Raw genomic sequence first — 14,150 nt, 5'->3', positions numbered from 1 at the left:
ATTTTACCAAGCAAACTATTTTTTATGTATTTCTTTTGTTTCAACTTGTTAAACTGAACCTTCTTTAAGAAAATAAATTATCAGGCCTGTCTCTGGAAAATAAAACAATTTAAAAACTTCTTAAAAATATTATTGAAATGACAGAGACAAAATTAAGGAACAATTTAAGTAAAGGTGCAAAAAAAAAAAAAAAAAGCTTTCTATTCAATTGAATTTAACAGTGAGAGCTTAAGGCTTTGCTTGGTCACTTGCGTTTTTTGTGTGTGCAAAAAAACCCACATTTCCAGGTAATCAGCAGTTCTATAAGATAATCCTGAACTGATGTGTGTCTGTCTGAGAGGTTTTTATGGATGGCTGTCTTCATGTTGGGCATGATGAGTGACAGGGTGGCCGTCTTTTCATTACACAGGACAGTCGTGGCTCTTTTCAGCAGTTTAGGCAGGTTTACTATTTCTTCGGCGTCGCTGATGTCATCGCTATCAAGTGTATCATGTTGACGTGCATTTTTGTGTACCTCTGTACTCAAAAGGGTTAATGCTCGTCGTAATCATAACTCTAAAATGCGATATGATTATTTAAATAATGTGTACGTTTTCGGTTTCATTTCCACTGCTGTTTATACTTCCCACGCGGCTCCTGAACGATCACTCTGTTCCACAAACTGAATGTTGTTTACTACTTTATTACCTGTTAGTCACAACCTGCAGGTTCTGTTCACTGAAGCAGACGCGCGCGTATGGCAAGCCGTTTTAGCATTTAAACCTTTGTTCTGACTATCCATAAATATATTTAATTCATATTTAATTAAATTCATTTAGAGATATCTCTAATTACAATTGTGACTAGTCAAAACTCATTTAGAGATATCTGCAAATATTTTTCAATGGAAGTCAATGGAGGAATATGACTAGTCATAATACATTTGCAGATATCTCCAATCTGATTTCGTACTAGTACAATTGTAATTGTAGATATCTCTAATTGTCATTCTGACTAGTCGAATTATAATTATGACAAGTCAAAATATAATTAGAGATATCTCTAAATATATTTATGGATTGTCAGAACAAAGGTTTAAATGCTAATAGGCTTGCCATACGAGCGCGTCTTTCATAGTCCACCCTCTGTAGTAACAGCTCACGGTCAGCTCACGTCATGTGTGATTTTGCGGCCGCCAATACATCATTATATGAAGACAGAATGATATTTTAGGGTGATTTGTACCTTATAAATACAGTATGTGACTCTTTCAACACCATTAGAAGGTTTCCATGTTGCTGTGCAAAGTATGTAAATCACTGTGAAGACTTTAAAACTTCGGCTATGTTTAACCCATTATGCGAGTCAAAAAGCGGACGAGTCTAAAGCAATAACTGTACAACCGAAATGTTGCCAGACATTTGATTTTGAGAGGATGGGCCATCCTCTATTTCAGCTCCACTCATCTTGGTCTGCTAACATTACTGCTGCTGCAATCTGAACTCACGTGCGACAGCAGGTGGAACGTAGCTCACGTGCAAACAGCTCAACTAATAAGAGAAAACGGACGTCATATCATAATCAAATCGTCATAACGCCACGATGCATATTGTGACATTTTTGCATCGCAATAAATCGTACAACGATAAATCATTACACCCCTACATTTCAATGTTACATTCACAGCTTGTTTGTCCTGAATATAAGTTATTATAACTCATACAGTATAACTCTATCATAATATATATTATAATCATAAAGAAAACCATATAAAACCTTAAGTTGGAAAAACATATTTACACAGCCAAAGAAATATGTCAAAAATGTCAAGAATTGTTTTGGAATGGAATCGTGACTGGGGATTGTATTTAGATTCGATTGTGATGTCCTTAAAAATTTTCACCCCTAGCACAGACATTAAATGGTAAAATAATCAATGATTACACAAAGAATCACTCTAAAATGTATTTGATCATTTCATTCAAATGAAGTAATGCCTCAATCCATGATAGTCATTCCTGAAGAGTTATGCATTGCACAGCTAGAGACAGATGCAACTGCAGGCCTAGATTTTTTAAGTAGTGTACACATGGATCAGAGATCAAGTTGTGTTGATCTTGAGTAGGAAGAGAGAGTGTGGGATTGAATTTTGCATGTGAACTCTGCAGGGTTTCAGGGTTAAATAATTCATTTGCCACTGGTCATCTCTGGAAGTAAAAGGTGTGTGTGCCGGTTGTTTAACCTGCATAACCAAATATCAAAAGCTGAAATTATGGGCATTGAGGGGTTGTTTGGGCAGGCCCATAAGAAAAACAGCTCATAAATCATAATATGTTAGATTTTATTATTATTTTTAAAAGATGGCAAGGTTTTCTGTGGGGGTTGTGTTTAGGGTTGGAGGATAGAATATGTGATCAGCTCAGCAAAAAATCCATTATGCCTTTAGAAAGATACAGTATAAAAATATGTGTGCGTGTGTTTCTGTAAAATATGTGTGTGTGAGAGCTCCTCAACCAACCTGCACTGTTGAAGCCACATCCAAGGAAAAAGCCTCTCACCTCCGGAGCTTCACCCATAAGAGGTTTGTGATCTGCAGTGAAGGATTCTGGAGGGGAATAATAACAAAATAAATATGTACATGTATAATCTCCTTTCCATCCAGTGTTTATCATTTTCATTACAGTTTCTGCCAACAAGATTTTTTTTCCTCAGAGCAGAAACGAGGCAGTAACTACTGTAAATCAAAACCTGAGGTAAATCGTAAACTACTGCAGATCTAAGTAAATCTCTTTGCATGATTCATTTAAATACTTGCCTCTGAGTTTGAAAGGTAAACAACTACAAATTCATAAAGGTCAGCCACAAACATAACTCCCCACATCTCTTTTAATGCTAGACAGCGCATGTCTTTAGCAAATCCTGACAGGAAGTGTTTGAATGCCAAAAGTGGGTTTGCGCTGCCAAATGCTGTTAGCAAATCTGGCCCTTTACCAGTTTTTTTATCCACTTTATCCTACTCCATTTCTAACCAGAGGTACAGTGTAGGGGAATGTTTTTTGAAAAGATTAATGTGGTATAATAGCATACTTTAACATTCTCAGTGCTAAACTGTTTAGTCCTTACTAATCATTCATAAAAACTAAGCTTATGATTTTTTATTAGATTTTTTCTTTATAAACAAACTACCAGTCCAAAGTGTTAATAGTGATGTTTTAATGTTTTTTTTTAAAGATATATTGTGTGCTCACCAAACCTGCATTTATTTTATCCAAAGTACAGCAAAAATAGTCAATTAATAGATAAAATAGGAGATTTCTATTTAAATACACTTTCAAATGTGGTTGATTCCTGTGATTTCAAACCTGAATCAACACTACAGTGACATACTTCTTTAAAAATTATTGTACTATGCCACATTGCTGCTCAATTTGTTATTGTCATTTTGAAAACAGCTGATATTTTGGGGATTTTTTTGGAAGTTTGGATGCACAGCATTTGTCTGAAATAGAAAACTTTTGAATGGTATAGTGTAGTGTTACAAAAGCATTTTATTTCAGATAAATGATTATCTTTGCATCTTCTAATCATCAAAGTGACCTGGAAAAAAATCACCAATGTTAATACGTCATAATAATAATAATAATAATAATAATGATGATGATGATGATAACAAAAAATAATAAAATAATAATAATATTAATAATAAAAATAGACCAAATCAGCATAATATAAAGATTTCTGAAGGACCTGTTGAGTGATGATGTGAAAATATCTGCTTTGAAATACAAATACACAGGAATAAATTACATTTTAGAAATATTCAAAGAAAAAACTAATAGCAGTTGTTTTAAATTGTAGTATTTTTTACTTTTGTCTGGTTTGTTTATGTTTGTCCTTGATTTGAGACAGGAATGCACAATAGTAAATTATACAATTTACATGATCTCTTAATGGAGTTTGTTTTACTTTATAAACTTTATAATACTTTATAATATTACTTTTTTTGTCTTCCATCCATTTGTTTTTGATTGGTATATTTCTGGATAAGAAAAGCATATTTTAGCATTAACAATGACCGGTGATGGGAATAATGGTGCAATAAATGACAGTACTATTAACGGCGATCATTTTTTCTGTAAAGAGTAATCAAGTTAATTACTATAGACGATTGGCTGGCGACACGGTGGCGCAGTAGGTAGTGCTGTCACCTCACAGCAAGCAGGTCGCTGGTTCGAGACTGGGTCAGTTGGCATTTCTGTGTGGAGTTTGCATGCTCTCCCCGTGTTCGCGTGTGTTTCCTCCATTTCCCCCCACAAGTCCAAAGACATGTGGTATTGGTAAATTTGGTCAGCTAAATTTGAATGAGCGTAAATATATGTTTCCCAGTGATGGGTTGCGGCTGGAAGGGCATCCGCTGCGTAAAAATGTGCTGGATAAGTTGACGGTTCATTTCGCTGTAGTGATCCCAGATTAATAAAGGCACTAAACCGAAAAGAAAATGAATGATGATTGGCTTAGATAGAATACATTTCCATCGTTTGCCAATTAGAGGCAGAATAGTGCAGGTGTTCATACACAAGCACATACACAGTCAGTTTCACAATATTTTTCTACAATATTTTATTTTTTAAATGTCTGGGTAAAATTCAAAACATTTTTCCCTTTTGAACACAATATATTTTATTTAAAATATTTTGGAACGGTTAACACATTAGGCTAAATGAATTATTCACTTAGGCTGTCTTCATTTGTTTCAAAAACAAATTATTTTGTTTACAAAAAAAAATTTATGCTATTTGGATATCTTTTCTGCTGTAGATACTGTTGTCTTAAAAATAAATATTAATTTTAAAAAAATCAAAAAAATAAATAAATAAATAAAAATTAATAAAAATAAAAAATGTAAATAAAAAAATCGTACACATACACACATACCTTAGGAACAGTATTGCAGAAGATTTTGACAGTTTTAAAACCTTGACTTCCAAACCGCGGTATACCTTAAAAACGGTTACCGTCCCATACCTAGTTTCCAGCCTGGTCTTAGCTGGTCAGGCTGGGAGATGACCAGCTCAAACCAGCTTGATCAGCCTAGACAGGCTGGGAGCCAAGTCAAAACCAGCTATGTCCAGCTTAAACCAGGCTGGTGCAGTAACCTTTTGCAGCATCCTGGGTCAATCACTTCCAGTGAACTGTATGCTGTTACTTAATCGCCTTATTTTAGAAAATAAAATCAACGATCTCCACTGCCTGATTGTTAGACAACATAAAGTGGGTCTCAGATTGTACAAATAGCACTGCGTTAAATTACATTTTCCCACGCCATGTCTTTAAAATATGAACATTTATTTTACTCCAGTATTTTTAACAGCATTTCTGTGCTTGCCTGCTGATCCTGATGGGCACGTGCATGCAAACCTATGTAATCTCGGTTTATGCTACAATAACTAAATGAATGCTGAAGTCTATTTAACTGATTGCATTTTAATTGCATTACAACATCGATGTTGTAAAAGAAACTGTATAAAATTGAAAAAAAAAGTCATATTGACCGTTCACTGGAAGTTTATCGGTATGGGAAGAAACACTAGCTGTGCATATACCTTTTTGACAAAAGGGCTTCTTAATTGTTAGCAAATAATGCACAGCCAAGGTTGTGATGTGATGGTTCACTTGCTCAATATCTTAGTGGTTCTTGGTTCTTGGTTCTTTTGCTTTTAAAGGCCAATTGAAGTAACAGAACTCATTCGGTAAAATTATATAATTCCCTGAAAATAACTGCACAAGTTTATTGCACTGTGGCGAGAGACACTAAGCTGAATGAAAATTAATGAATTAATATTTGCACAATTTAGAACATTCATAAATCAGTATTTAAGAGAAAAGAAAGATTTAATAATATAATTTGTAACCTAAACTGGCGTGTGCTGAATTTACAGCACATTATGTTCTTAATGTAAGGAAACTCAAATAACATTATACAGTGCATTTAAAGAAAATCATAATAGCTGCGATGGTTTGTAACCCAGCTCTTTATAAAGCACAAACGCCTAGAAAATAAGTGTTAGAGGTGAGAAACTGTTCTAACACAAGGGTCAGATCAGATCTTTCTGAAAGGCTGTTTAAAAATGCAACGCTGCTGAGCGCTCACTTAATGGTCCATTCGTAACAGTCATAGCTTTCAGTATTAGATATTGCAGGATGACCCACAAACGCATCGGAAACAGAGAAATGCAAAGGCGAATTGTGTGTGAGGAGAAACAGAAGCCACGAGTGCAAGAGAGATTGAGAGGTGAGACAGAAAAGAGAGACGGAGAGAAAAAAAGACACACCTTTTCCATTACTCCACATGAGAAAGTGTTTTCCTGAGCATCATTTGCTCTTTGTAAGAGCGAAAGGAAAGGGTAAGGTTGCAGCTATGTTTTATTTATCTATCTTACTCTGCTCCATTTGACTCATACGTCACCACACACAGACAGCGATCGCCTCCGAGAAATGACCGAATGGCTTTGACTGGATCATCAGAGCCGCTCTGAATCACCTTGTAGAGTCAAACGCATCTTCAGTATAACTCAACCAAACACAGATGGCAAACCAAGGCTTTAGAGCAGGAGAAAAACATGATCCAGTTTGATCAAACCCTGCTAACTTAAACTATAACACAGTCAAGTTCTTGAAAATATGTTTTTAAATAATAAAGTTTGCGCAAAGTGCTTTGAAATGTAAATTTTTATTCAATCTCAACCGAAATATGAAGAGAGGGTGGGACATAGTGTAGCCCCTCCCCTTTAAAAAAAACAGCCAGTAGTGTTTTGTTTTCTCACAGCTCTGCCAATGAGAATAGTTGAGTTCAAGTGCACCTAATGTGAAGTCTTAAAGGAGACAGAACATGTCAGATACTAGTGAGCATTTGATTGGTCACAATTTATTGACAAACAAAAGTATGAGATGACGTGAATAAAAACATTGATCCATATAGGCGTAAATGACAAACTACACATTACACTAGCTTTACATGTTTATATCAATTGTATATCCTCTGAACACACATTTTGTCACTGTTTTACAGCACACTAGATTATAGATCCTAAAAAAAAAACAATATTGATACCAACATCTAAAAAAAACTTTATTTTAATTTCATAGGACCTTAAAAAATAGGAATTCACGAAGTGATAATGCTAATGAAAATGTTTTGTTTTTGACTATTTCTAATTTTAGATGAACTGTTTCCTCCTTGAGAATGATAAAGAACATATTGTGCCTCTTAAAGCAGATCCCATCGCCCTTTGCTCTGTCCAACTTCTAGTCTACTGTCCTATTGGGATGAAGGTAAAATAACTTGTAAAAACATCTGCTTAAGTTTTATTGACGCACTCCTTAAGACTTGAAAACACCTACTAGTGATTTTGTTCATTTATATAGTATCTTTTCACAGGGTTTATACAGGAATCAGAGCATGAAGTTCCTTTTTTTAAGACTCTTCCCATACATTTTAGGACATCATTGTTACCTAAGGTTTTAACTAGTAATATTGCTGACATTTTAACTTGAATTAATCCTAAAATAAAGCATTATTCATTTACTAAATGAAAATTCTAATCCAAAATATAGCAGCAATAACAGTGTTGCCTTGGTTACTGCAGAATCTAGCAGGAAATTATTGATATCATTTAGCATACAGGTATGCATAATCAAAAATAATCCAAAGTGCAATACCTTAATTTGCATTTACAACTTTATAATACTTTTTAAGGGCCATAAATTACTCTAAATTGATTAGTCAGTTTTTAATACTTTTGAAGACCCTGTGGACACAGTTTCAGGAGTAATAAATGCACACTTGTATGATAAAAGGCATTTGCTAAATCCCATCCTTGAACTAATCCCAATCCTTCCTTTATGAATTTTAATGCAGTTGAATATTGCTTCTAGTGCAATCAAGTACATTCAACTTGATAAAACTGTTCCCTAAATTAATGCTGCATACTGTTTTTTAGCAGAATGCAGCATTCATTCTCAGCAATAAATAAAAAATAAATGCAGCAATAAATCTCATGAATCTGAGATTTATGCAAATTATCACTCTTAAAAAAGCTGGCACGTTTCTTTTGACCCAAATTTGGATAAAATAGACAAACAAAACACAGAATTGACCTCAATGGTTGAATTTGTCCATACACTGCAAAAAATTCTGGGTTTCACACAATTACTTTATGTTGTCCCAACACAAATCGATTAAGTTAACTTTATAATTTTTAATAACTTTAAGTGGACTGAAAATAAACATTTAAGTTGACCAAAAACACAACAACAACAACCTAATTGTGTTGTTACAACTCGAATAACTACAAGTAAGTAGCTTGAACAAGCAGCAATGTGTATTTTACCCCAAATTTTTCAGAATGTGGGAGGCTATGTTGTACTTTATTAATATGTTGAGAAAGTAAGCCTAAAATAATGTTTTGCTTGATACCTGTGAATCTCTATAATCTACTGATAATTAAAACAACATAAAATGTTTTAGATTTGCTAGTTAAATCAGGATTGTGGCATCATACATTACCTGACAAAAGACTTGTTGCCTATCCAAGTTGTAGGAACAACAAATAATACCTTGATTTTTAGTTGATCATTTGGTATCAGAAGTGGCTTATATAAAAGACAAACGCCTCTAGATTACTATCATTGCACCAAAATAAAATGATCTTGCCTAAATTTTTTATTATTATTTCATTTGGACAGTAAAGTCTGACTTGGCTTAGACAAGAGTCTTCTCACCTAACAGAAATAATGTAAAGTTATGGTGCAGTGGAAAAAGACTTAATATTGTTTATGACTACAATGAGCTTGGATGACAGCATCCATACATCTCTGCAATGACTTAAATAACATTAATTAAGTCATTTGGAATGACAAAGAAAGCATTCCTGCAGGACTCCCCGAGTTCATTAAGATTCTTTAGATTCATCTTTAATGCCTCCTCCTTTATCTCACCCCAGACATGCTCAATAATGTTTATGTCTGGTGACTGGGCTGGCCAATCCTGGAGAACTTTGACCTTCTATGCTTTCAGGAACTTTGATGTGGAGGCTGAAGTATGAGAAGGAGTGCTATCCTGCTGAAGAATTTGCCCTCTCCTGTGATTTGTAATGTAATGAGCAGCACAAATGTCCTGATACCTCAGGTTGTTGATAATGCCATCTACTCTGCAGATCTCTCGCACGCCCCATACTGATTGTAACCCCAAACCATGATTTGTCCTTCCCCAAACTTGACTGATTTATGTAAGAATCTTGGGTCCCTGCCGTTTTTCAATAGGTCTTCTGCAGGATTTGTAATGATTGGGATGTAGTTCAACAGATAATTCATCGCAAAAATCTACCCTCTGCCACTTTTCCCAAATGTGAAACTAGTATTCAAGTTATTATTTGCTCTTACTAATGGGATCAACAACAAGGCTGTTGTCAGGTAGTGTAAAACTAATCAGCTAAATATTCCCTAAATTCTGTGAAATCAGCAAAAAGCTATTGCCTCGACTGTACTTATGTTTAATAGAACACAGTTAATAGAATAATTTTCACAGTGATTAGTGGATTGATGTCCATGTTTAAAACATTTTGACGCAGTAAACACTTTAAAAGCGATGTTTATTTCAAAATCAAGTCAAACACCACTGGATGGGTGACCCCCAATCAGCTAATTCTGATTTTCAAGTGTACTTCTTGACTAAAACGGATGCAGTTAATGACCACCGCCGGTCACACCAAAAAGTATAATTATCGTTCTAATTATGAAAGTCCAGTGACAGCAGATCTGAATTATACATATGCTCAACATCTCATTTTTAACATCTGATGAGTGTGTGAATGGAGAGGCTGATAGCACTCTCTTAAAATGATTTAAGGAGCGCTCATCCACTGACCCGCAACCGTCTGCAAGTGACCGACAGCCACTACAGTGTGTTAGCGGCATTTCACACCTGTCAGCTTTTATTACAGCCAGTAAAGGTCGACTGGATCTCTGGGGAGAGCCAAAGCACTGACTGATTATCCAATCAGAGCGTAGTGTCATTTGATTGACAGTCTAGTTAGCCAATCACTTGCCGAGATGGACTGACAGATTAAACTCGCTGTCACAAATTCTGTGATCTGCTGATGAAGTTACCAGCAGTGACACACCATCAATCATATATATCATGTACTTTGATTGCTGAACGAAAGACTCTTATGAACACGGAATAATCTATGAGAAAAAAAAGATCAAATTATTTGCAAACATGTGACTCTTACACTGTAAAAAATGCAGGGTTCTACACAATTCATTCATGTTGTCCTAACACAAAACAATTAAGTTAACTTGACAAACTTAAGAGGATTGAACATAAAATACCTCAAGAACTGTGTTGTTTCAGTTCAGTTCAAATAAGTAGTATGAACTAAGGATGGGAAGATTAACCGATATGTATCGATACGCGGTCATGCGCGTGCACGATGCCAATGCATCGGTAGAGCAGCAGAGGATGAATAAAATTTTGGAAGCAAATCGAGATGCATCGGTTTTTGCGAGATGCATCGTTTTTTTCAAGATACAGCTTATATTTTTAATATAGAATGTATTTTTTATTTATTAACAAGTGTTGTCAACCTGTTTTTGGCGCATAATTTAATCCACCTACATAAAGTATGCCTTAGCAATGGACTTGCGGATGTGTACACTTACACTACAACTCAGTGTATCAGGTGTGCGGATGAAGCTAGTGGTGCGCCCTCAGCGCGAGAAGCAAAACAAACATTTTATTCCCCACTGAGTTTTAAATCTAAAGTATGGCAACATTATGGATTTTACAAAAAGGATGGACGACTTGACAGGACAGATGCAATTTGCAAAATGTGTCGTGCATCTGTAAAATACACGGGCAGTACGACTAATCTGATATCTCACTTGAAGCGGCGCCACGGTGTTGTTGTGGAAGCATCTTCCAGTGTTCCTGCATCCCCGGCTTCCTGCTCTGCTTCAACTGTAGCTACCAGCTCCAAAAGTGGTGAGAAAAGCATTGAAAGTTATTTTCCATGCGCAACAGTTTTGCGCGCTCTACGCCAATAACGAATGCTATTGCATTGTTCATCTGCAAAGATGTTCAGCCTAGTGTCACGGAGAACGAAGGTTTTAAACACCTCCTGTTAATTTTTATTTATTTATATTTTTATTAGCCTGTTGTTTACAGTGACAGTGATGTTTCAAAGCAGCATAACACTGCTAGTTCACGACCTTAAGTTTTGAATATTCAGTGGCACAATATATCTTTGCAAAACTTGTTTTCATAGTTGAAAAGTTAAATCACAATTCTTGTTGTGGAATGGTAAACCTTTATGTTGAAAGAGTGCAAATATATATATTTTTAATATATATTGCACTTATACATTCTGTTTATCTTGAAAATACTTAAATATGTGCTAAAATGGCTCTGTAAAGGTTCTAAAATGGCTCTCTACTGTAAACTGACACTCTGGCTCTGAGAGAAAAGCCAGTTTGTAAAAAAAGTCTTGGTTATGCTTTGTTATTAAATAATCAAACTCATTTAATAGCACAGCATCCTTTCTACTTGATCTAATTAGTTAGTGCTGAATTATCGCATTGTATCGTGGTATGGGTGTGAATCGTATCGTGTTGCATCGCAACAAGTCACAAATGTATCGCTAATATATCGGATCGTATTCTTTGTATCCAGATGCGTATCGGATCAGCATTATAGCTTAAATGCCCAACCCTAGTATGAACTAGCAGCAAATTCATTTTTTGAGTGAATGAGTTGGTTCTTTAGTGGGATTAAAAATCGTAGTGTGACAAATGTAGTTTGATTCCAGAACAACATTATGAGTAAAGCTGCACGATTCTGGCTAAAAAAAGAATCACGATTTTTTTGCTTAAAATAAAGATCACGATTCTGTAGATTTAAAAAAAAAAAGCTTAATATGAGATTATTGTTTTTTCTCAAACATATGGTAAAACAACAATATTAATATTATGTGTAGATCTGTTGGTTTCTAGAAATAATTCTATTCTACTTATAATAATTCTGATGTTGAATTATGTTTGAGATATAGGCCTATGCTTGCAATCTGTCATTGAGAACATTATTAGACCATTTGATTCACTGGTAAAATCAACATTATATAGGCTAGAGTAGTTATACCGACACTGTAAACATTTATTTTCATGCACAACTGTGTGTTCGCTATAAAAGAAAAAACAAATCAAATGCTTGTCGCAATCATAACTCTAAAATGCGATTTGATTATTTAAATGATGTGCATGCTTTTGGTTTCATTTTTCACTGCTAAGTGCTGTCCATACTTCACGCGCGGCTCCCAAATGATCACTCTGTGCCACAAACTGAATATTATTTACAACTTTATTACCTATTATTCACAGCTTATGCAGATTTTGATCACTAAAGTAGACGCACGTGCGCGCGTCTATAGGGAGCGCGCCCGCAATCAGCAGCTCACATCACGTGTGATTTCCCGGCGAATACAGCATTATATGAAGACAAAAATAACATTTTTTAGGTGAATTATACCTTTTAAATACAGTATGTGACTCTTTTAGCATCATTTGGAGGTGTCGATGTCGCTGAGCAACGTGTGTGTGAAACAATGAAAAGACTTGTGCAGCCGCCTTTGCTTCTCTCTTGAACTTGAAATATGATTGAATCGTAGAAATGCTGGATAAAAGATCGTCTAGGGGTCGAATCGAGATCGCGATCTTTTTTCAGTTAATTGTGCAGCTCTAATTATGACTTGAGATTCAGAGAGGGAAAGAAAGTCATTTAATCCTCAAAAGCGACAATTATAAGTAGATTCTTTTTAGTGATTTTTAAAGAAAAATAAGCATTAACAATGATTCAGTTTTTTAATTTCAAAACAATAGCATTCAAATGTACTCTAACTGATTTAAAGGGCACCTATTTTACTCCTTTTGCAAGATCTAAGATAAGCCGTTGATGTCTCCAGAATGTGTCTGTAAAGTTTTAGCCAAAAAAAACCATCAGATTATTTATTATAGCCTCCAGAATCTGCTCATTTTGGTGTCTGAGTAAAGTGTAGCTGTTTTTATAGCCTGTGGCTTTAAATGCAAATTAGCTGCGTTTTGGTTTTTCCGTGTTCAGCACAAATGTCCGCTAAATGTAAAATCTATCATTGTACACATCATCGTCAAAGAAGCTTGCCTTTATAAACTGAAACTGCGGCTTATGACAAAGGGTGGTTTTGCACCGGAGGTCATCACGAGAATCCTGCTCTGCCTATTCAAATATTGGTCTGGCTGACTCGCCTGCTTTCCACAAACACAAAAAAATAAATCAGCTGATAACGAGATACAAACCCGATCAAAAACTTTTGAAGAGTGGTAGAAATGAGACTTTTCATACTTTCTTTTGTCCATTCTTTCTTGAGATTTATGTTATTTTTCTATTTACTTACTAACTAAAAAACTGTTATGCAGCTTTCAGCCTTGAATTGAAATACTTGTTATAATATTTTGTATGTTTTCAGGGCTCGAAATAGCGACCATTTTGGTCGCATATGCGCCCGAATTTTAAGCTATGCGACCTCATAATATATATTGGGAGCATTCGTGCGACTGAATATTTAGGTTGGAGTGCGACCTGTTTTTTTTTATTTTTATTTTTTCTAAAAACGTGCTGAATAGCTCTTCCCTGCCGCTATATTGGTTCATATTAGCTGCCAATCACTCAAGACTTTCCGCTGTCAGATAACAGGGAGGGAGCTTTTGGATGGCTCTGCAGCGACCACCACTTGTGTGAGCTTTTGTGACCGCGGGGAATGCAAACTGCTGAAGAGTGAAAAGTACACTGAAACTTGATGCGTTGCATGCGCTGTGTGTTCAGCCAACACAATCTCACGGCAATTCGTAACTTTTTCATACGTTTCCTCGTGAGATCAGGCTGCAACAGCGCAAATGTCCGCTAAAACACCATCGCCAAAGAAGCTCGCCTTTACTGCGTTTAAACTGATGCGGGTTATAACAAAGAACAGTATTGCGTCGGTGGTTTTTGGGAGAATCCTGCTCTGCCCCCCTCATATTGGACCGGCTGACTCGCATGCTTTTCCACAAACACAGAAAAATGAAATTCAGCGCGTAACGAG

The 14,150-nt window shown here is 35.5% G+C and overlaps 1 protein-coding gene across 3 annotated transcripts in view; it reads right to left on the bottom strand.

The window, feature by feature from the left end:
* The window catches only part of sardh (sarcosine dehydrogenase), a 175,979-nt gene that overhangs the window by 112,368 nt on the left and 49,461 nt on the right, over window positions 1-14,150 (bottom strand). For all 3 annotated transcript variants that reach the window (XM_087269124.1, XM_087269125.1, NM_001326686.2), the window contains 1 exon segment: window positions 2,498-2,584. In XM_087269124.1, coding sequence (XP_087125250.1) covers window positions 2,498-2,584 — 87 coding nt within the window.

The sequence above is a fragment of the Danio rerio genome, chromosome 10 (assembly GCF_052040795.2).
Source record: "Danio rerio strain M-AB ecotype USA chromosome 10, GRCz13ab, whole genome shotgun sequence".
Taxonomy (NCBI): domain Eukaryota; kingdom Metazoa; phylum Chordata; class Actinopteri; order Cypriniformes; family Danionidae; genus Danio; species Danio rerio.
This window is presented reverse-complemented; position numbering and strand designations above follow the sequence as displayed.